General features: G+C 42.4%; 1 protein-coding gene across 3 annotated transcripts in view; it reads right to left on the bottom strand.

Moving 5' to 3' along the window:
* Positions 1–24591, bottom strand: part of CARMIL1 (capping protein regulator and myosin 1 linker 1) — a 318749-nt gene that overhangs the window by 145521 nt on the left and 148637 nt on the right. For all 3 annotated transcript variants that reach the window (XM_040967705.1, XM_040967702.1, XM_040967704.1), the window contains exons 4-8: positions 20714–20773; positions 13773–13894; positions 2473–2570; positions 2063–2133; positions 1761–1834 (exon numbers count right to left, since the gene is read on the bottom strand). In XM_040967705.1, the coding sequence (XP_040823639.1) occupies positions 1761–1834; positions 2063–2133; positions 2473–2570; positions 13773–13894; positions 20714–20773 (425 nt within the window). The remainder of the gene's footprint in view (positions 1–1760; positions 1835–2062; positions 2134–2472; positions 2571–13772; positions 13895–20713; positions 20774–24591) is intronic.

Raw genomic sequence — 24591 nt, 5'->3', positions numbered from 1 at the left:
GTTTTGACCCACATAAACAAAAGATCCACCATCTTTATAAACAACTGAATCCTTACGCCTCAGGCCTATATACTCCCATATTACTCCATGTGTCTTTTTTTTTTTTTTGTCTTATTAAAAAAATTCTGAAACAAGGCCTCAGTAAATCCTTACCTTGCAAGCACAAGGATCCCACATTATGGATGCCAGTTGCAGTTCTGGCTGTCCCACACCCTATTCACCTCTCTGCTTATAGCCTATGAAAGCAATCGAGGATGGCCCAAAGACTTGGGACCCTGTACCTGGAAACCTGGAAGAATCTCCTGGCTCCTGCCTTCAGCTCAGCTCTGGTCTTTGTGGCCATTTCAGAAGTGAGCCAGCACATGAAAGATCTGTCCCTCCCTCTCTTCATTAAATCTGTTCTGCCTTTCCAACATAGATAAATAACTCTTTAAAAAAGATTTATACACAATAAAATATTTTCCCTTTTTCTCTCTCACTTCCCTTTTTTAGAAGTGATATGAAAAATATTTTGCTTAAATCTGGCAGTAGGAAGTCCCTTCACTTACAGGAACAGGAGAGAACCATCCACCCCTCAAAAGGGGGCAAACCCAGCCTCAAGAACCAGAGGCTGGAGGCGCTTCAGTCCTCGCTACAGCCACGACCAGCCTGCTTCCCAACCCCACGCAGTCGGGCGGCATAAGGAGGAGGCAGCGGAATAGCCATCCAGGATACCACTTCCCCACCAGCTCAGTGGGCCAGACCGCTTCAGGGAGCCACTGCCACCCTGAATCTCCTACCAGGTAAGTGAAACAAATAGTTTGAAATATAATTTGAAGGGTACAAAATACTCATTTTAAGAGGTACTAACAATATCAATCCTCCGTAATAATCCAGTTATCCATATTGGAATAAAAGGCAGTGGGAATGCTAGATTTCTCTCTCAGTTTCACACACTGAGATTTCCTCGCAGGAGTGTTGCTGTCTTCGCACCTTGGAACACAGCAGCAGACAGGGTTGAACAGGAGATGGGCTGGGATGAACAGCTAAAAAGGACATCCTGGACGGGGCCGAGGCTTGTCCTGGTTTGAGAATAAAGCAAATCTGACAGTTTTGCTCCTTTTGAGAGAAAAGATGAGGTTGCCCTGGCTCAGGACAACACTGACCTAAAGACTCCCAAGTCAAGGGCTCCACACTTAAGATTCTTTCTCAAATCTTCTAAGTTGGTTCACTGTTTTATACCACTACACAAGGAAGATTTTCTCAAACTGATTTTCACTATTGTATGCACATATACCCCAAGAAATCCTCAATCTATCAAAAAAAGAAACTCTGGACTAACAGTCATTTGTTAAGGTTTTCATATCACACTCCATCATAGGAAAAGCTCCTAAACAGTAATTAGGTAACACAGAACTATATGTTATATACAGCGTAGATTAAATGGATTTTTGTGGGCTTCTGTGAGAACCTAAAAATTACACTGTTTCCAAGAGTGAAAGTCAGCATATTTTTTAACTACACACTGTGGATGTGGGGTATGCATACACACACGCACACACACACACACACACACACACACACACTGCACAAGCCACCCACAGTGCTGAACACACTCCTATTTCAAATGTCACTTGGAAAACAAAATCCAAGGGTTTTGAGATCCTTCTTATAAAAGGAAAGAATCTTATGAAAGAATCCTCTAGAGACCATATACATTGCTAACTGCCAACAGGTTACTACAGCTCTGAAAATAGCTGTAGAAGCAAGCGGAAGCTTACCTGTGGTCCAGATGACTGAAGTCTTGTAAGTTCAACTCCCTGGTGTCTTGCGTCAGATAAATGGTATCCACATCCTATTTGAAACAAAATTAGTCACATTGATAGTTATGGAGTTGATCAAGGAAGCAAGAGACATTTAAAAAAAAATGAAAGGATGACACAGGCAGCTGTTTACATGGCCCAAGGAAGGTCATAAGCTCAAAAGGAAAGGCAGGGAAAAAATAAGGAAAATGAGGCAGTCACAAATCACAATATTATGTATGCATGTGCATGGGAGAGAGAGAGAACATGCTTATACTTACCCACTGCACTTCTTCCCTGTATGAAAACCCCAGCCAGTCACAGACACAGGCGTACATTTGAGAAAATCCACCTAAAACATAGAGCAGAAACGTTGAAATGTGGATTTGCGGCAAAAAGGTTTTTAAAATAAAATGTAAAAGCTTAAATATGGCTGATGTTGACAGCGCCGACGGTTCTTTCTGTCTGAGAACATCAAGAAGGTTTCCCCTGGTCTATAGTAACTACATAGCATGAAGCAAAACAGCTTAAATACAGGACTTTCATGCACCAATGTGAAGTCTGTGCGATGCTAATTACACCTTGAAAACTAATTGCACCTTCACAGTAGCATCCTAGCAATAGACTGAATCTCCTGGCAGGAGGACCTCCAGCCAGCTGCTCACAGCTCAGCTGGAAAGTGCATGCTCACCGCAGGGGCCCTGCTCAGCCACGGTCTGGCTGTCCCACAGGGCCTGGAGACTGGCCAGGCGCTCAGACGGCTCCATGCAGACTTTCTTCATGATCCTCCTGTAGGATTTGAAACATCGACACATGTCAAAATGGGGCTGAGAGAACACCACATAAAAACTGACAGGCCTTTTATTTTAAAAAGCCAAAATGCGTATTTCTTAGATGTTGGTAAATATAATTGCATTATCTGAGTGCTGAGGAGATAAAAATATGAAGAAACTTCCTAAGACATGCCTTTATTTCATATTGAAAACAAAATATATTTAACATGGCATGCTAAGTTGCTTTGTAACAAGTTTTTTTGTGACATGAAGAGTTTTTTAGACTAGTGAGAAAATAGTGTATTCTACTCAGGGAGTTACTGGATTCAATTTATAAAAATATTCTAATTTTCAAAGATTTTAAAATATAGGTCTCCTCCTCTGGACTTCTATACTGTGCTGCACAAACAATCACCTAGAAACAGATCCTTCTGTATTGGGAGTTTTCTTTCCCATCTTCCCTGCATGGCAATTCTTTAGAGGCAGAGAAATGCTCAGTTCCTCCCAGCTCTCTGCCTCCTCTCAGGACCTTCAAGAGTTCCTGTTCACACACACAGAGAGGCAGGACAGAACTGGAATTAAACACGCAGCCTGCCACATCTATGTTTCATCATTCCTAAAACAGACAGTAAGGAGATTAATACCACAGGGTTGCCACAATAAAGACAGAAATGACCACCCGTAACATTACTGGAACAATGCGTACCACCTGGAAAAGTATCAACAAATGTCAGCTGCTGATGTCATAGTTCTCCCATAGTAATTACTCAATGAAGTCGGTGAATTCATTAACTCACCCAGAAAGATTTATTGAAAGTCTGCAGTGTGCCCAACCTCATTTTAAGGTGCCAGAAACAGCCACCAGAAGAGGTTGGTCTGGCCCTCACAAAGTCAGCATGCATTAACACAAGTTAACAAATAAATGGATGATATGGGAAAAACAGCTACAAAAGTAGGCAAGTGCAGGTCCCTGGGGCTGGCAGAGAGGGGAAACTTCACTGGTTCTCCATGGGGGAAGGTGGGAGGAATTTGGAAACGTTCTTTGGTATGTAATGCAGGCTGTGTATCCTTTAATTGCAATGCTAGGGACCAGAAGTGTTGGAGCAGCACTCAGAACACTTTTGTTTCTGAATAGTGCAGCTCGGGATGCCATCTAAAACCTAAAAGGGCATGAGGAAATTATAAGGAGAACTTTGGCAGAGGAGAGGCGAACCTGGGGTCAGAAAAACTTCTCAGCTGAAAGGGAGACAGGAAAGTTTCTGCCTCGCAGATGCTCAGTGTGGCTCCAAATAGCAAACTGGGTGTATGTGTTGGCGGCTTGGGGAGATGGTGTTGGGGAGTTGGTGGGGGTACAGTATTCCAAGGTATCTGAAGAGCCACTCAGGAATCTGGCCAGCTTAAACAAGAGGGAAGTGAAGGGCCATGCATAACTGTAAACCAGGGGCAAGGTGAAGTGAAAGACTAATCAAATGCCTGTTTGCATGTGATGGGGAAGCCGAGAAACACAGAGAGAACTACCAGCAGAAACAAAATGGTCATGACTGCTCAGTGGCAGCAAGGACATCGGCTGCAGTCCCCAGCAGTCCAGGGCAGAGCCACAGGGAGAGGGAAGTGTCAGCTGCAGGCTGCAGGTTCCTCAGGCACGAGTGCCAGAAAAAAGGGGAAAAGAAGGAACGGAGAACGTGGACAAGGCCATGCTGGTGTGACAGGCAGGTGAGGAGGGCAAGGCAAAGGTGGCAGGGCACCAAGGCACCCAGGGCTTTTTGACCTTGAAAAAATTCCTCGCCTTGGTCCTTCCAAGGGAGAGAAAGTGGCTATGGTTGGAGAGAGGTGAGCACATGGTAACTTCACCCCCGGAGCAGCCATAGTGGCAAAGTAGGCAAAGTGGAACAGGGTGAAGCGTGTCCCTTGTCTGACAGGCTCAAACAAGGTTTCAGATATGGAAATTTTTTCTCCAGATTTTAGAAAATCTGCATATGCATAATGAGATACATTGAGAATGAGACCCAAATCTAAACACACAGTTCAGTTAACTCTCATATATGTTGTATATGCATAGTCTGAAGGGATTTCTATGTAAAAATTTTGAAACAATTGTGTGTCTGAAACAAGTTTTTGTGATGTGAAATTTCCTACTTGCAACATCATGGTGGCATTTGCAAAGTTTTGGACTGGGGTGCATTTGGATTTTCCCAGTTGGGGATACTCAGTCTATACATGATATTGTGCACACTTGAATCCTTCCTCAATGACTTAAAAGTGCTCAAGTAGCCTTTCTGTGTATCTTCTTTGTCATGCTCATGAACTAGAGTCACCCTGTAGATACTAGAAGACAGTGAACATCATTATTTCTGCTTTCTGATGGGATGGATTCCAAGTTAAATGTGTCAGAGCCTCAACTGGCCTGGTCAGGTTGTTCTATTCTGAGAAAAACATCAAATACACACCAAGACATACATGTGCAAACATCTAACACAGGCACTGAAAATACTCCCCCTATTGCTTTTTTAAGTTTTCCAATTGAAGCATAATCAATTACAGCCCAGTGCTATTGGGTGTTATGAATTCCTTCAAACTCCATATAAATGTACAAGATCTCAAACAGTACAAGATCTGAAAGCACCGGAAATTAAGTACTGTTACTCTAAAAGTCCTTAATTCACGGCTGACTCTGCTGACAAAGGCATTCTCAACTAAAATGATATGACAGAATTTGGCGATCTGAAACAATTCATCTTGGCTCAGCACCAGCCTGCTGGCATTCATGCCTGGTTACATGAGGGGTGGGAGATGTTGGGAAGATGCAGCCTGCCAGCTGGCCCTATAAGACCTGCAAAATCACTTGGTCTGGCTTGGTTAAGGCAACTGAAGGTGGGATGTGAAATTAAAAAAACAAAAATCCTATAGCAGGCTAATGTTTAAGTTGATCATCCTGTATGGCCTGCAAATGTTATAAATATCCACATGGCCCCTGAGAGAAAAAATGTTCCCCACTCTCGACTCTGATTTAGCCAGTGAAAAGTGAAGCAAGAGCAGAGCTATCAAAGCAGGTTCAGGCTTTTCTACAGCTGAATTAAGAACACACTGGACACCAAGGTGAGTTATTATCAAACTTTATCTGGGATCACCTTTGCCTTGAAAACTGGCTTTGTTTCAGCAGAACTGCGGCACACACTATTTCAGTGATAAAGAGGGTGGAGGTTAGCTATTAAAAATAAGAGGAAAATTAAGGCACACTTTTTTTGCCAGGACATTGTTGCATTAAGAATGAGAAGGTAGGAGTTGTGATTTCAAAGTGGTGCCCCCCCACCAGAAAAAATCATATGCTGGAAGACATTTCTTTATAAGTACCCAGCCTCAGGCATTTTATTTATTTTTTTTTATTTACTTTATGTATATGAAAAGCAAAGAGAGACAGAGAATCTTCCACCACTAGCAGATCAGATCAAGTTGAAGCCAGCAAACTGGAATTCCACCCTGGTCTTTTGACACTGGTAGTTGGAACCCTAGTAGTTGAGCCAGAAGAAGCAAGTAGCTGGGACTCAAACTGCCACTGTAATACGGGGTTTGGGTGGCCCAAAGCAGCCTAACCTGCTGTACCCCAAGACCCACTCCTCAGGAAATGTGCTGAGACACAGGTTAGAGTCAAGCATCACAGGGAGAAATAAACTACAGCAGATTAGGAAAACAGAACCATAATTTTATTCCAAAAGCAACACTGGACCTTTTCACTCAGCTCTAAGAGGAAATCAATGAGAGTGCAGGCAGTTGGCTGTGGTCACCAATGTGAACATCACAGGGGGTCTGTTGCAGTGCTCCCAAGTAGCTCTTCTCTGACAGTTCCGCCACGTGTGGTACTGAAGGACTCTCCCGAAACAACTATTTCTTTCCATAAGAGATGAAGTTGTAAGAAGCAAGTTTCCAAAAGATGGCAATTCTTACTTAAGTTGCCTTAACACTATGCAGAAGAACAATGAATGCAAAAAAAGAAAATGATTCCACAAGTCATTTTCTGCCTGAGGCTAAATGATAGCAAAAATCTCAGTATGTGCCCACACAGGCACAAGCGCAGAGACAGAAGCTGTAGCGGAGCTGGGGCATTTACTGCAGAAAAAAAAAAAAAAATGCCATAAAAACCTAGCTCCTTGGGCCCGGCGCGGTGGCGCAAGTGGTTAAAGGTCCTCGCCTTGCACGCCCGGGATCCCATATGGGCGCCGGTTCTAATCCCAGCAGCCCCACTTCCCTTCCAGCTCCCTGCCTGTGGCCTGGGAAAGCAGTTGAGGACGGCCCAAAGCTTTGGGAACCTGCACCCGCGTGGGAGACCCGGAAGAGGCTCCTGGCTTCGGATCGGCATAGTATCGGCCCGTTGCGCTCACTTGGGGAGTGAATCATCGGACGGAAGATCTTCCTCTCTGTCTCTCCTCTCTGTATATCCGCCTTTCCAATGAAAAATAATAAAAATAAATCTTTAAAAAAAAAAAAAAACCTAGCTCCTCGAAAGCAGAAGCTGCTCACTCGCAGAGCTGAGTCAGCAACTTTGACATGGCTAGCATTCAGTTTACATAACACTTGAAAAACACATGGCGAGAATCAGGATCTTGACCGGCACCCCAGCTCTTCCTGCAAATCTCATGACAGAGTGTTGACATGAGCCTATCAGTTATTTTTATCCATTTACATTGATATTTTGAAAGCCTCATTCTAGTTCTGATCACCTCAGACAACATGCTCTACCATAATCACACACACTTGACCAAGGCGCACCCCACCACAAAAGGTTGCCTGCCGCAGAGAGCCATGCAGGACTGCCAGCAGGGGAGCATGTTCTTTCATTTACAAAAAAAAAAAAAACCTCACCTTTTCCCACTTTTCTTCACAGTCATCTCATATTTCCTTAGTTAACTTTTTCCATTCTTTCTTACTTTACACATAAGAGACAGAGATCTCCGATCTGCTGATACACTTCCCCAAATGTCTACAACAGCCAGGACTGGATCAGGCCAAAGCCAGGGGTGAGCAACTCAAAATTCAGGTTCTCCCGCAATCGGAGTACAGACCCAACTAACTGAGCCATCACTGCTGCTTCCCAGAGTACGCACTAACAGGAAGCTGGAATTGGGAATGAAGAACAAACTCGGGCACTCCAGTAAAAGGACTGACAATACCACTTTTGGTACTGTAGTAAAGAAAATATACTGGTCCAATACATGAACACTACCCAATCAAAAATAGCACATACTAAAACAATAATCGTGCAAACCAAAAGAACTCCTATTAGAAGGCTATTATTCTGCTTCCTAAAAAAGGAAGTTAGGGGCCACCAGTTTCCTATCCAACGGAACAACCTTCATTCCAGCCTCTCTGGCTGGCTGGCTGGCTGGCTCCAAAAGTTCACACTGCAGTACTAATGCTCAGGACCAGGACTCAAGCAGTGTAGATGAGTTCATGCAACCTCCACAACAACATTCCTACCATTATTCCCATTTCACAGACAAGGACACTGCGGCATGAGAAGTGAACTGTCTCGTCCTGTGTTCTCCTCCCCTCCAGCAACGGATACACTTCTTGCACTTGCCTTGAGACCACTTCTCCCTCCCACAGGGACTAACACTTTGTTCTGAAATACAAAAGCCTGCAGAACTCCCTGCTATGTACCATGTACTTATCCTCTCCATAAGGAGGAATTATCTTTATTTCGTAGTAGTGCAGGCAGGCTCTGGATGCAACTGAAGTAGGCTGGTTGCAGCCCCAAGAGCCAGGGGCACCAGGTCTCTTCCACATTCAGGCCTTCAGATTCCACTCTGTACCATCTGGCTCATTCCCTAGAATTAAGCCCCCCCCCTTTTCAAAACAAACAAAACAAGCAAATAAGCAAAAACCACAGCTACTGTCTTGCCATCGAGAGTTAAATGAGACTTTTCCTTGGTTGCTCTCTCAGGGTGCCAGGTTTCACACTCCTCATTCCATTGTAGGTAGAACTTTCTTCTACCCCCTTTTGGGCTATGAAGTCTGAGATAGCAGGAAAGATTGTGCTTACTTAGACATGCCTGAGGAAGTCCTTCAAGTAATATATCCTAAATTATTCCTAACACTGCTAATAGTCTCATTTAGTATAACATTATTGAACGCAGCAACCAAGGTTCTTGATATTAGAAAAGCTGAAGGCCATACAGCACACATCTCAACTTGCTGAGCAAAACTGCCTGGTAAAAACAGATTAAACAACACAGAGGCTGGGAATATCTCCCCATTAACAAGGTCTAGGAGGGCAGGCATTCAAGGACAGCCACTGGCCCTGCGCCAAAAGACAAGGGCACTCAAAAAAAAAACACTATAGTGGGTTATGTAAGATAAGTTTTACATTTAGGTTTTCCCTTCTATCCTCTGTGTTTTCTCTACATGTTAAAATAAGCTCCGCTTATCTAATGAGGAAAAATAGGTCCTTTGCAAGGGAAGGTGAGGGATAGAGACAGCCTAACAAATATTTGCAAAGGGGAAATGAAAAAAATACTATGAGTGAACATTTTTTTCCTACCTGCATTCTCTCGACTATCAAAGAGCTGACAGCACAAATACATATTTTTGTTTTTAGATATTTGATTTAAATCTTAGATGAGTTTTCAAATTACATTTGGGTAAAAGCAGATACTCACGCCTTTCCAGATGTTCTTTCATTGTCAAACAACTCAACTCAGGTTATTTAAAAAGGGATGATCCAAACCAAGGGCTACCTTGGCCTGGCCTCCTCATGTGACACCCTCTAGTCCCCACTAGGCATGCCCAGGGGATCCAGATAGTGTGCTAGATGGCACAGTTACCTTCAACAAGGCTCGAGGATTCTCATCATAGTCTGTAATTTAGTAAGAATGGGATGTATACGCCATTATGAGAACATTCTTATTTTGCATGCTCTGCATTAATTTACATAAAAGAAATATTTCTATTACTATCTGTTTTGACTTACTAGGAACACAGGACAAAGAATACAGTTGCCTGATCTTCCATTCTCTCTGGTCACAATAACCAATGCCAACATAATTGTGCATTTCCCCTGCCAAAACCACGTAGTAAAATCTAAGGGATTTCCAAAGCAAAGCATTCCATGCCAATCACAAAACAGTAAGGGTTTGTTGTGACAAGCTGTGTGTGTTGGATAGAAAAGAGAAATACAAGTCAAGCATGTTTAGGTTATCAAGTTCTGTGCCAAGCCCTTTTCTAAATGATTACACCTTCTCCCATTGCTCTCTTGATCTGCATGGCCTCTGCTCTGAATTTCCCTCCAACCTATTTGGACTCACTCACTTCCCAAGTACACGCAAGCACCTGCTATCTCAGCTACGTTGAGTCTCCTCAAGTAAGGAGTCCATGATTTGGAGGAAGAACCAGAGTCTTCTCATTCCTTGTAGTCTCAAGTCTCAGTGCCGGCAAAGTATTAGGTGCACAATAAAGCATGCAATAAATGCGTTTACCCCAAACCTCCTTAAGCTTGTACTAGGTGTCAAGGATTAGGGCTCGAAGGTTAATAAGAGTATAGTCTTTGTTCAAGCAGTAGGCAGCCTAATAGAGCACTCAGGGATGTTCAGGGATCTAGCCCCATCTCCTCTTCTTAAGATACTTATGAGGTATTTATCCTCAATGCCAGCAAGAATCTCTCATAGTACTTATTCCCCCCGACTAAAGCAAGGTACTATAATAGCTCCCATTCTAAATACAAACCACCCAACCTCACCACCCCTATAATCCCTCAGATTGCTCCAGCCATGTTCCAGTCATCAGTTTCTTCTTCTGGGTGAACCTGTCTAAAATGCCCTTTAGGCAGAGGGTACCATATTTACCTTCTGAGATCATCCCACCACAGGTCTATCTGCCCCTCCCACCAGACCCCCAGAACTGCTCCAAGTTGCTCCTGCACCCTCTCAAAGGACTAATGATCAGAGAGCTCTCTGCCTGCAGTATCTGCAGCCCCAAACACCAACCTACAAAGCCTCCCACCAACCAAGCCCAGGTGTCCGTGGGTTTTCTTCTGGCCCTTATCAATCTTGCTCAACCTCTAAATATTGGCCTTATTCTCAAGACATATTCTAGGTTCCATCTCTCCAGGTGGACTCAGCAACCACACACTAAGGACTACCTCTATGCTAAGGACTCACCTTTGTTCCGCTGCCAAGTCTGGACCTGTCCTCCGAGCTCCACGCTCACAAATATCACTGCCCACCTGATATCCACACCTACATGTTCTCAATATCAAATTTCACATGCCCCAAACAGAATGTCTAGGGATTTATTCCCCACCCCCTACCCAAGCTTCTCTACACACTGATTTTAAACCTTATCCATCTCACTCCTCCATCTCACTGCTTAAAACCTCACAGTGGCTTCTCTGTGAAATACTAAAAATTCCAAATTCTTAGATTCTAAACCAACTGGCCAGGGCCTCATTCCAGCCTCTGATGTAGCATGTCTCAGCCCCTCCAACCTCTGTCCTTTGTTATACTCCACACAAACTCGTCGATAACCTTAAGCACCTCAAAGTCCATAGTCACCTTCAAGGCAGAAGAAAGGATAGGAGCCAAGGCCCCAGGAAGGACATGTTCTCTGCCCTTCTTTATCTCACAGGCTCTTTCTCTAGGTCTGTTCAAGTTACCACAGCCCCCAAAGAGGTTTCTGGGGACAAAAATTTATCTCTGTATTACTCGTTAAAATTTTGTTTAAATTTATTATTTTTATTAGAAAATCAGATATACAGAGAGGAGGAGAGACAGCAAGGAAAACCTTCTGTATGATGATTCTCTCCACAAGCAGCCACAACAGTTGGAGCTACAATGATCTGAAACCAGGAGCCCAGAGCCTCTTATGGGTCTCCCACGCAGGTGTACTGAGTCCCAAGGTTTTGGGCTGTCTTAGGCTGCTTTCCCAGGCCACAAACAGAGAGCTGATGGGAAGTGGGGCTGCCAGGACACAAACTGGCATCAATATGGGATCCTGGCGCATGCGAGGTGAGCCACTAGGCTACGGCGCTTGGCCCATCTCTTGTATAATTAATTGTATCGGTTTCCCTCCTGTCACTTTACACAAATTTTGCTGCTTTATTTTTGCATTTCACTCTGTGGGAAGTTTGTTTCCCCAAGTTGAAATGGATGCCCCACATGGTCACAGGTAACATTCTCAACAGGGTCCCAGATGCCAGTACTATGATTGGTATAGAACAGAAACCCAACAAATACTCTCTGCACATACAAAAACTTTGGACCATGATCATGCAGTGGGATATGTGCTGGTACAGGAAATAACCACAAAGTTCTTTGGAAACACAAATAAAGGAATCACAAAGGAAGCTTTGAGCTGTGTCTAACAAGGTAAGAGACAGTCAGCATTAGGAACCCATTCCAAGACAATAAAAAATGAAAGACAATGCTTATGTTCCAAAACAGGCTGGATCGCTGGGCCACACAATTTGGGAGGGAGCTAGCGGGAATAAAGATGAAGGCAAGGTGGAGATCACGGATTCAGAAGCCCCCATGCAGGCAGGGAGATCACTTTCAAGAAAGTTTTGAGTGTTTCCCCCTTGCCACTACAGGCCCATTACCTCAGCTGAGCCCTGTGCTACACTCTGCAGGCACATGCATCAGTGGGTACCCAGCTGAGGCTGCGTTTCAGATGCCTCATACCAGAAAATCTGCCCCAGTGTGAGGGGCACCTTGGCTTGCCCTTCAACCCTGCTGGCAAGAGGCCAGGTACACTCAGTTCCCTTAACCAGAAGGCATCCAAATATTCAGAACAATGCTTCAGAATGAAGGAAGCTAGGATGAACAATTAACAGGGTCAGGGCCAGCCCTTCCCTTAGGGAACACCTGCCTCTGGGAAGAGAAGAGAGAGAGAGACAAGCAGTGTTCCAAGGCCAGAGAGGATGAAGAAAGACTCATCAAGCCACTTCTGATGAAGCCTTGTAAGGACAGGTTCCATGAAGCACCTTAAATTCCCTTCCCACCTAACCCAGCAAGGTGCACAGCAACCAACCTTACATGTGACAGGTGAAGCCAGTGGCTGGCCCAATAACCTCTCAGCATGTCAGAAGCACAGAGAGGGACTGCCTGCCATCTGTGTGTCATGTCCTTCCACCGGGAAGGGATTCTGGCAGCACTACTGCCCTGAGGAGTTTTCTCGCAGATGTACCCCTGCCCTCTCATTACCAGCCAATCAGATCCTAATATTTCATTCACTGCTGGCTATGGACCCAGGAATCCAAACACATAACCCTGATTTTAAAATGTCTGCCAAAACCATGAGGATATTCTCGGTGTGAATTCCAGAAAGGTTACAAGGAAAATGAAAGAAGCTAGGAAACCAAGCAAGGATCAGGAAATGCTGTGACTTTTTCTACCTGAGGCCATGATGCAAGCCAACAGCCTCTGAGATGCTGCTAGTCCTGGGATGTCAACTGGGAACCCAGGGGTAAAAGGACAGATTCACACCAGAGTAAATCTGATATTGTATCACAAGGGTCTGTCTGTCTCTTGTCTTGGTCTTGTGAATAGAAAGGTTTCCCAGTCCTTACATCACTCAAACTCAAACAAAAACAGTCCTATGGAAAAAACTGCCCAGCTCCAGCCTTTGCAGCTTTTTGGGGAATGATACCCCCAGATAGAAGATCTCCCTCTTTTCTCTTTGTATAACTCTGCCTTTCAAATAATTAAATATTCAAAAGAGAGAGAGAGAGCTGATATAAGGCACCTTCATGCAATATACAAGATCAGTAGATATATAGGTAAACACATACATACATACATGTATGCACCTAGAGGAACTGTATAATGAAGACTAGCATACCAAGAAGTGAAGATACATTGTAGTATGCATGTATAATCCTGAATAAATGGAGGACTCCCAACAAAACTGCTCAATATATTTTGACAACAGGATGCTGGACTTTCTGCCATTGTCCATGCCTACAATGTCATGATACCTTAAACAGCAGCAAGATGGACTTGTGACTGTTGCTGAAGAATTATATTATTGTAATAATATAAGGGAAAAAAGAGTGGGGGAAGAAGAGGAATGGCGAGGGTGTAAGAGGAAATCCCTATGCCTATGGAACGGCAGCATGAAAAGGAAGCTAAGAGAGGAACTCAGTGAAAGGGCAGAAGGAAGACATGCTTGCGTTTGCACTTTGAGGAGGAACAAGTTCTCTGCTCTCCTCCCTCTTCCCTAGGGAACTCACACTGGAGAGAGGCCAGGAAATATCTTCCGCAAGCAGGTGCCGATGTGTGCCAGCACGTCACTCACGTCCTCCGGCGTTGCCATCTTCAGGGAGATGGTGCACTTCTCCGTTTCCACAACCATCTGTAACCATCAAGTGGACACTTGTTAATAAGGAGTCCGATGCTTGTACTCTTCATCCTAAATCATGGAAACAGTGCAGCAACCCAAATATGCAAAACAGTAGCTGTTTTAAGAAGTACTTCTCTCAAATAGACTTCCCATTTCAGACTCATATTTAAGAACCGTTGCTTGACTAGGGGAACAGAAGGGTTGTCAAAAACACACAGGAACCCAGGGGCAAAAAGAGATTCAAACGACTCCCCTGGCTGTGTGACTTAACTGAACTCCCTACTACTGCACATACACAGCTGATCATATCCCCACTATCTGGGATAAATGCATAATATCTCTGGTGAGTTGCTAGCCACCCTTCAAAAACACCACATATTTTAAAGGCAAGAAGACATAACAGATGATAAAAGGAAATATTTAATCCTTTTGCCTGGAACTAAAGAAAACTTGAATGCATAGAAACTTTCAAGCTTTAGAAGAAGGAATGCTTAGGATTCGATTAAGGTAACCAGGCAGTAAAAAAAAAAAAAAAAGAAAAAAAAAAGTTAACAGCTGGAGACACCCAAAACTTATAGCAAAAAAAAAGAAAAAAAAAGTCTAGATTCAGGTCAAACAGCTAGTCTATAAATCAACCTGAACAAGATGGTATGTCACAAAAGGTACAAGCTAAATATGAACACATCTCCAATAAAGAGTTAATTTGAATCACTTATTTTAAAAAGGGAAAGCAGACACTATTGTCTTGAGTCTCAAGACCACTCACATGACAAGCAGTCCCCTGTAACTATCACCACAGCAAAACAGCCTCCCACACTGACTTCCTGTCTCGAGGAAAACATCATCAGAACAACTACATCTACTGTGCAAACACACCATTTGGTTTGGGAGTTCCTCGACTTGGTCTCAGATTTTCCAAAAATTATCTAAATGGAAAACCATAACATTAACAGCAAGAGTAATGAAAAGCATTTGTCAAAATGACAAGATGGAAGAAAAGGACATAAGTAAGGCAAGTCCTTAAATTGTCACTTTCTTATAAATACCCTTGCAGCGATCCATCTACAATTAATTGGCAACTACCACCTCTACGGCGATTAGTTATGAGTGAAAAAGAAATATATAATCCCACTTTTAAGTCTATTCAAGAAAAAAAAATTTTTTTTAAGATTTATTTTTTATTTTTATTGGAAAGGCAGATATACAGAGAGGAGATCTTCCATCCGATGATTCACTCCCCAAGTGAGCACAACGGCCGATGCTATGCCGGTCCGAAGCTAGGAGCCTCTTTCAGGTCTCCCACACGAGTGCAGGGTCCCAAAGCCTTGGGCCGTCCTTAACTGCTTTCCCGGGCCACAGGCAGGGAGCTGGATGAGAAGTGGAGCTGCCAGGATAAGAACTGGCTCCTATAAGGGATCCCAGGCGTGCAAGGCAAGGACCTTAACCACTGCACCATCACACCAGGCCCATCAAGAAAATTTTTTTAAAGCCCTTAAGATTCTCTAAGCAAAGGCTGCATTTGTCATCTGGAAGTTGGTCGAAGACAAGGCAGTGTTACTGTGCAAGGAGGAGGTTGTATCTATAGGTCTGAGTTCTAATCAAGGCCAGTATGTCCATGAGAAGTCTTCAATCAGACCACAGCTGGCTTGTGCGGTTCAGCTCATGTTTCCCATGCACAAAGTTGTGTGTATGCACATTTTTATAAGGCAGAGATGTGCCATTGTGCCTGTGTGTGACACCCTGTCCCCAGACCTTCCCACCAGGGGTAATTATGCTGTTCACTACAGTGTACTAGCACATTCTGCACATCTAGTGCATCTATTCAGCTCACAGTTTGGGTATGAGAAATTAGTAATTAGCTTATTCTAATTCCACTAGATCTTAGCACCTCATCATCCTTAATTGCACAGGATTGAAAAGAATGACAAGGAAGAAAAAAGGTGACAGGTGGGAGAAGAAATTAGGTCTTAAAGTTCAACCTCACGTGAAAGCACTCACACAGCCCTGCATACAATGTCACTAGCTTTGCATAAAGCTAAAAGACTGCAACACAGTGACAGAGCTGGAAACAACACAATAAACCATCTCATCCCAGGAAGGGCTGCCATAATATGCCTTTTCCCTCTATTTTAGCTGTGGACAAGCAGAATGTTTGAAATACTTTTTTCTTAGATGCCCAGAAGAGAGTCCATGACCTCTGGTATATACCTAAAATAATAACCCAAGATACAAGACATCGATTCTTGTTCTTGATTCAAATTTCCAACTAACCTCATACCTCTTTTCTTAAGGTAAAACTATCTGGTTAAACTTCCAGCAAGTATTTTTCACAATATCCCAACCAACAGACCTGAAAGGTTTTATTAGTATTATTATTTTTCCTTCTGGAAATGTTCAGGTCTGTTTTTCACCAATATCATGGACACAGCAACATCCAACCTTACATTTAAAAAATAAAAGTAACACAATAGGTGGTGAGTTCTACAACAAGCAATCCACTAATTCTATAGCCATAAAACTAATAACTGCTAGCCTCAGTTTATAGGCCACAAAAGCCCTAGAACATGGGACAATGAGATATGTAAACCCAAGAAAAAAGGTTGTTTCCCCACAGTTCTATACAAAAGAAGACAAACAGCATTCCACTAACTCAGCAACACCTTTGCTGGCTCTCATTCACAAACCACAGGAGGCCTCTGTCCAAGGCATTTTGTCTGAATTTGCAAACTGCAGTTAAATAATTACATATCAATGACATAATGCTCACAGATCCCAGAGGTCCTTAGGAAAAAATTCTGAATTGAGGCTGGATTGCTAGGCTGGAGGCAGACACCATTACCCTTGGGATTTTATGTCAGAAAAAATCAAAAGTAGAGACTTCGGGGGACCTGAGGTTATGCAGGCTACTTGCTTCTCTGCCTCAGGAACACATTACAATCAAGTGCTGCAGTTAAAAGAAACACAAATGTTCACCTCAGACACAGATCCTAATTGCTTTTGGTAGGTGCTGTGTACATACTGGAAGGAAGAGGGGCAGCAACATGACATGGATAAGTACCTGCATTTTTAAAAAACACCACAGGCGATGGTGAAACAGGTCAACTTTTGAATGCCACAAGATTGCTGGAATTCTCATCTCTGAACTGTCAATCCCTTTGTAAAAGCAGCACCATTATTCCATTACAATTTTATCCTCAAGGGCCATGCCATGGCACCAGTAAAGCGATTCCTTTGGCCCCTACGATGGTGCTGAGAGGTTGGAAATGGACGGCTTGACATCCAGCTCCCCCAAAAGGCAGGCAAGACAGAGAAAGACACCCAGTGCAGGAGTACCAATTTGTGCCTGACTCTTTCTACATTAACATCTTTTTTCAAAACCAAGCATCAGAGCTGAGTTATATTTTGAACATAACTTTGGTGCACACAGATGATGAATGCCCTCCTTGTTTCCATGCCAAGCCCTAAGTCATAGACATAAACATTCCTAAATTAACACCAACAAGAAGGCCCTGGTTATGCTATTATGCCATCGTTCAGGAGAGATTGTTGATTTCTGCATATGTTTAGCCATTTGGGCAAACATATGGTGCTGTGATTTTTCTTTCACATTCTACTTCCTAGAAAATGATCAACACATAGGATAAAATGCTGCTCTAGGATAAACCTCTGAAAAGCACCGAGGATGTGTATGTAATGTCAGTCAACAGAGAGTGACGCTTGTGACCGATTCTTCCAGGAATATTATCAGCAAACTGCATACACTAACACGCATTTTCTTTTTGATCGTAAGAGCTAAAACAAAAAGCAGGAGAAAAACTAATAAAGATCAGAGCAAGAATCAATGAAACAGAAAAGCAGTGAAATTGATGTAGAAAAATCAATAAAACCAAAAAGCAAATTCTTTGCCAAGATCAACAAACCTAATAAACCTCTTTAAGACTGACATTGGAGGGAGGGGAGGTAAGGAAGAGAAGGCAACTTTATATCAACAAATTGTACAATGTAAATGCGATGGGCAACTTTTTGGAGCCCACAAATACTAGAACTTGTTCAAGAAGAAATCCACAAAAGGGCCCTAGTTATCAAGGAAACAGAGCTGTTCCTTTGTTAATTAAATACCTTCCCTCATGTGGCACAGAATGGCCTAGGTGGCTGGGTTCCCACCAACCACATGGGAGCTTGGTGCCTGTTTTTCAACTTGTCCCAGACACAGCTGTTGTGGCCATTTGGGAAGGGAAGCAAAGGATGCAAAGTTTCAGTCTCTCTCTCTCTCTCTCTCTCTCTCTCTCTTAATCTGCCTTTCAAGTATATTTTATAAATTAAAATTAAATTTAAAAACTAAATAGCAGCTGGTTGAATGTAAACTCAATATGCAAGTTAGTTATATGCCTAATACAAGTGAGAAACAACGGAAAACGGTAAAATGCCATTCAAAACATCATCAAAAAATATGAAATACTTAGGAACAAATCTGATCAAAGATGCATAACATGTAAACATGTAACACAATACTAAGAAAAATTACAGAACCAAATAAACAGAGTTTTCTTAGGTCAGAAGATTCCATATCATTAAGACATCAATTCTTGGGCCCGGCACGGTGATGCAAGTGGTTAAGGTCCTCGCCTTGCATGCCCGGGATCCCATATGGGTGCTGGTTCTATCCCGGCAGCCCAGCTTCCCATCCAGCTCCCTGCTTGTGACCCGGGAAAGCAGTCAAGGACGGCCCAAAGCTTTGGGACCCTGCACCCGCGTGGGAGACCTGGAAAAGGTTCCTGGCTTCAGATTGGCATAGCATCGGCCGTTGTGCTCACTTGGGGAATGAATCATTGGATGGAAGATCTTCCTCTCTGTCTCTCCTCTCAGTATATCTGCCTTTCCAATTAAAACAAACAAACAAAAAAAAGATATCAATTCTCTCTAAACTGACCTACAGATCCAATGCAAGCTCACACAAAATCCATGCAGACTTTCTGTAGAAACTGAGGAGATTCTAAATCCACATGGAATTGCAAAATACCTAGAATCGCAAAACAATTTTGAAAGAAATGCAGCTAGAGAATTAAGGCTTGTTGATTTCAATCTCCCTGTAACACTAAAGTAATGAGGAAAGACTGGCAGTGGCATAAGCAAATGAAATCAAGCATCAAGATGCACATGCCAGAAATAGACTCCACACTTGCATGGACAATTGACTTTCCACAAACAGAAACAACTCAGTAAGGACACAATGGTCTTTCAAACAAACAGTACTGAATTGTGTGTGTGTGTGTGTGTATTATTTACTATGTATTTTATATGTCATGTATCCATGTGTGGGAAAGGAATTTTGTCCCATACATTGCCTTATATACTAAAATTACTTCAAAATCAACCACAGACCTGAATATATAACCTAAACGTCTAAAACTAAACACAGAGTCTTCTGGAACTTGAGGTTCAGCAGAGATTTATCCAATGTGACACCAAAAGCATGAACTATAGAAGAAAATATTTGTAACTCTGACTCCACCAAAACTTAAAAATTTCTGCTCTTCCATTCCAAGAGAATGAGAAGCCAGCCACAGATTGAGAAAATATGTAGAAATCACATATCTGATAAAGAATTTGTATCCAGAATACACATTTTTAAAAAGCTCTAAAACTCCGTAAAATAAATTCAGTGCCAACAATGGCAAACAAATTAAATCGACATTACACATACACACACTGGCTAACAACTGGGAAAAAAAAAGATGCCCAGCATATTTTATTGTTAGGAAAATGCAATTTGAACTACAATGAAAAGGTACTACACACTTCATAAAACATTGCTCAAACATTGATCAAACCAGTGCTGTCAAACATTACAGGGAACTAGAGTGCTCTTACTCTGTTGCTGGTGACATAAAATGGTACAACCACTTTAGAAAACAGTTTAGCAGTGTCTCATAAGGTTCTACACTCAGCCATTCCACTCCTAGAACAATTACCCACAGAAAATGAAAACATTTGCCCAAAGACTTCCACATAAATATTTAAGCAGCTTTAACTGTTACAGCCAAAACTGGGAACAACCCAAATGTCCATCCCCAGGCAAATGGATAATGTGCAAATTAAATACACAATGGAGCAATACTTCGCAAGAATGATTGAACCATTCAGATGCAGCAGAACAAATGAATCCCAAAATAGCGAAACTGACTAAAACACAGGCAGACAGGAAGGAGAGTATATGATTCCATCCATATAAAATTTTGGAAAATGCAAATGGCCAATAGCAAGAGCAGAAAGGGAGGAGGAGCAGGAGAGAGTGTTTATAGTGAAACTCCTGGGTAATGAATGTGCTCAGTGCCTTGACTGTGGTGAAAGTTTCATGACGATGCATACATCAAAATGTCAAATTGCATATTTAACTGCAATTACTGAGAGCTCAACAAACCTGGGTTTTAAAATTTACATTTCATTAACACTAAAAATTTCATTTATTATCTGAGAAGAACTTGTACTATAAAAGAATATAAAACTTTAGTGCTAAAATGCATCACAAAGTCTCTCAGGAGCAGTACTCTCCTCCAGTTTAACATCACCAACAACAGCAGAGATAACTAGTTCATTTCAAGCTACAGAATGGAAAATGTGTTTCTTTTCAGAACAAATTCTGGACCTTGAGCCTCACCCAACCACCATTAAAGATCTCATTCTGAAAGTTGTCCTCAATGACCTTGTTTTTCTACTCTAGCTCAAGGAACATTCACTCATGAAAGCAAAACAGAAAACATTCCACAGTTTCAGGAACTCAGGAAACATCATGCATGATGTGGCAGTGACAGGTGTCTGCCACTTACTCACCTGAGCAGGCTTGTTGCAAATAACACCTTGGATCTCCAAGTAGCTGAAGGTTAACTCGAGCTGTAATTGAGGGGAGAAGGGAAAATACAAACCTGTAATGAGGGTATAAAGCATATAATTCAAAGCAGAAATGTTATCATTAGAGCCAGCCCAAGAGCAAATAAGTTATTGGGCATCTCCCAAAGGTTGGCTTAATATCTTCATGTGACAAGATAAAATCCTAATTTATCATGTTGCAGAAAAATCATTACTCATTTTAGTCCTAAAAGTTTACAAGTTGTATGCTTGACTCTTTTTAAGTTTGACCCAAGGACAAAACCAATAGCATATTTTTTGCACTATGTACTATATAGTATAGTATAGAATATATATATATAGTGCCTTTCTTTGAGAAATGAATGTGTGAAAAGAATCATCTAAATAGACTCATTTTTTTTTGCCTTTTTTCTTCAGAATTTTGCACAGAAAGTCACAACCAAAAGTCAATTACTTTTCCATTCTTCTTAAATTATTGCCCCCGTGTTACACGGTGAATGGAATCATTCTCTTTCTACCATTTTCCATAAATATTGTATTTTAAGTGAATTGAGATTAACATTACTCTGAAATTGTAAAATGTGCCTACATAAAACACAGACAGCTTATTAAGAGTCCTCTCTTCACATGGGGGAAAATGACTTCTTTTCCATTTTAATAGCAAGCATCTCTTTCTGGTATCTCCTAGAATGAGCTGTTCTCTCTCTACCTATTATTCCTGTCAAGAGTCATCACTCTCCCAGTTTTGTTGTTTATCTTACCACAGTGGATAGTCAGAAACTGTAACTACACAAAACAGAAGACTGAGATGCGTACATTTATTTTACCTTCTCACTTGGAAACTAGAATGCATGAATGGTCTTTAGCCTCTGCTGGGATTGGGTTTTAGAACCCCCTTGATGGTTATCCAAATCAGCATGTGCTGCAGTACTTTATATAAAATGCAAATACCCTAGGCACTTGCTCTTATATACTTTACATCATCTCTAGGTTCTCTATCATGCTTAATACAATGTAAATGCTACATAAATAGTTGTTGCTACTCTGTGTTACTTAGGGAATGACAACGAAAAAATTCTGTCCAGATGCAATTTTTTCCCTGAATACTTTTGACCTGTTTTGGTTGACTGCAGATACAGATTCCAAGGACACAAAAGGCTTACTGCATTGGTAAATGAATACATCGAGAACCAAACCCACAAGGGGTTGGCTTAGCTTGGCTGTCTGTACCATGACTCATTGGTGGATAAATATCTCAGAAGGAAGACAGAAGGTAGAAAAAGAGTTCAGTCTTGAATTACTCATTCAGTCAATGGACAGGCATTTAGAGAAAAACTCTGGTGCATTGGAAAGAAACATAGAATAAGGTGTGGATTTTATTTTCCAAGAGTTAAATGCAATTAGGAAGGAACATACTTCAAGACATTCAGTTAGAGTAAAAGTTATCTTAACTATTATTATCAAGAACTATAAACCCTTGGGCTTTGAAAAGTCATCAAAACAGGAAATTACCTTCTAAGAGGTATACACAGCTACCTTTGCTATTTTAGCACTTACTAACTTATTTTCATTTACCACCCTTTGATATAGTGCCAAAGCCTTTCTTAGAGTTAATCTTTCCAGTTGGCCCTCCATTGGTCCTTCTGGGTCAAACCTGCAATGCAGGGCTTCCAGCCTTCAGTTCAAATCCCCAAACACAAACATGGGCTTGAACAAGGCACCCTGAAGGTGGGAAGCTGTCTGAATTGCCGAGCAGTTATCCCTCAACCCCCTGGAAACTTGGACATTAAGACAGCATTTTTTTTTTTAAGATTTATTTATTTATTGCAAAGTCAGATATACAGAGAAGAGGAGAGACAAAAAGGAAGATCTTCCATCCGATGATTCACTCCCCAAGTGAGCACAACAGCCGATGCTATGCCGATCTGAAGTCAGAATCCAGGAACTTCTTCCAGGTATCCCATACGGGTGCAGGGTCCCAAAGCTTTGGCCTGACCTCGACTGCCTTCCCGGGCCACAAGCAGGGAGCTGGATGGGAAGTAGAGCTGCCGGGATTAGAACCGGCACCCATATGGGATCCCGGGGTGTTCAAGGCGAGGACTTTAGCGGCTAGGCCACGTAGTCGGGCCCAAGACAGCATTTTTTTAAAGTAATTTACTTTCATCAATATTAAAAACTTCACAGGTACTTTTGTGCATTCATAATAGCTATGCAAATATTTTTCATTAAAATAATTTCCTGTTTTAAAACTGCTATAAAAAACATGGTGAGAACAAACCAAAACCATCAGTGGGCATCTCATTGCTAACACAGCTGGCGTGAGTGTCATCACAGATAGAACAGGCACCTTGGATCAGTGTGCTTCAGTAAGGTTATGCAAAGTTCAGATACTTCTTCATCTGAGGTCTGTCACTGGGACAAGAGATAGCCCAGAGAAAGAGTGGTGACATCAGCAAGGCCCAGGCAAATGCCTTCAAGTTTGTCAAGCAAACAAAGGGAGGAGGGGGAAATGTAAGAGCAAATGAATGTCTGGATCAGAGACTCATTAAAAGAATGAGAACAAGATAGGAACTTGAAATGGGAGATCTTTGGTATCAGCAATCAATAAGGAGCTGGCTGGCTGGGCCAGTGATTCATCAGGCTCCAGGGTTATTTTCAGAGGAGGGGAGGGGAGCAATGGTCAAATCCCTTCTCTCCAAGCACAGCTACAGCTGTTACCAGGCCTTTGCTGCCAGTGTCCACAACTCATCTGCCCTCCCGCCTTCACTCAACTCACACTCCAGAGAATTTTCAAAATGTCTCTGGGGCTGGGGACTAGGGGGCAGGGAGACTCCCTAGGGTTGAGGAAGCAAAGGGCACATTTGTAAGTCAGATCCATGGCTATCAGTGATTGATTAGATAAGAAAAAGGAATTAACCTAGTTTTTCCACCAGTCTTCCTGGCTGTCCCTCCCACCAACAAGACAGCAAATCAGACTAGCTAGAGTTCACTGCTGTCCTTTAGCAGTGCTTACTGTCCTATAGGTGGCAGCCCTGCTTCAACCCCTCCGCTAGATCAGGCCCTGCCCACCCTCCAACCTGCTTGCTTCCCACTGTGGTCCCCACACCACTCTACCCAGACAATTTCCCACACATGCTCTTCCCTTTCAGACAGTGCAACACCTTGTTTGCTTGGCTGATGTCCAGTGATCGCTATGCATCCCTTTCTAAGCACAGCCATTAATCTCCATGAAGTACACCTTCATTGTCTACACCTGACGTCCACCATAGTATATTTCAAACATGCAATGAGACACCAAAAAAGCCATCTTGAATATTTTAGACAAATTCATACAACTTTTAAGCAGCCCCCAAAGAAAAGACACCTGGTGTTATAATCAGCACCAATTTTATACTAATGCCCTGCATAAAATGTGTCTACTTCTCAGATAAGACTTACACTGGCACTGGAAAGCCAATCTTTTCCTAAGGCAAGCACTCTGGGAGAAAAGCTGCCTTGCTTTATTTGTAACGCTGACAATTTTGGAAATCAGAATGGGTATCTAAACAACCTTGTGAAAAGTCACATGCATCACAGGGATGTAGCCAGGTCTCCCCAGGAGCAGGTATTATAAGACATCTAAGTGGGAGTGGGGACAGTGGAAAGAGGACTTCCCAAGAGGTAATGCAAGTTCCTTTCCTCAGGATGAAGAGGGTAAGCAATTAGCCTAAAGCCTCTATTCAAAGGGCTTCTTGACTACTTTTTCAAGCCTATAAAATTTCCTTCTATATGTTGATCAACCAACAAAAGCTGGGACTGGGAACAAGCCAGGCTGAGTCAGGCTGTAGCACCTGCTGGTGAAT

The sequence above is a fragment of the Ochotona curzoniae genome, unplaced genomic scaffold (assembly GCF_017591425.1).
Source record: "Ochotona curzoniae isolate NIBS_2020 unplaced genomic scaffold, NIBS_Ocur_1.0 scaffold_461, whole genome shotgun sequence".
Classification (NCBI taxonomy): domain Eukaryota; kingdom Metazoa; phylum Chordata; class Mammalia; order Lagomorpha; family Ochotonidae; genus Ochotona; species Ochotona curzoniae.
Note: the sequence above shows the minus strand (reverse complement) of the source record. Positions and strands in the feature narration are given on the sequence as shown.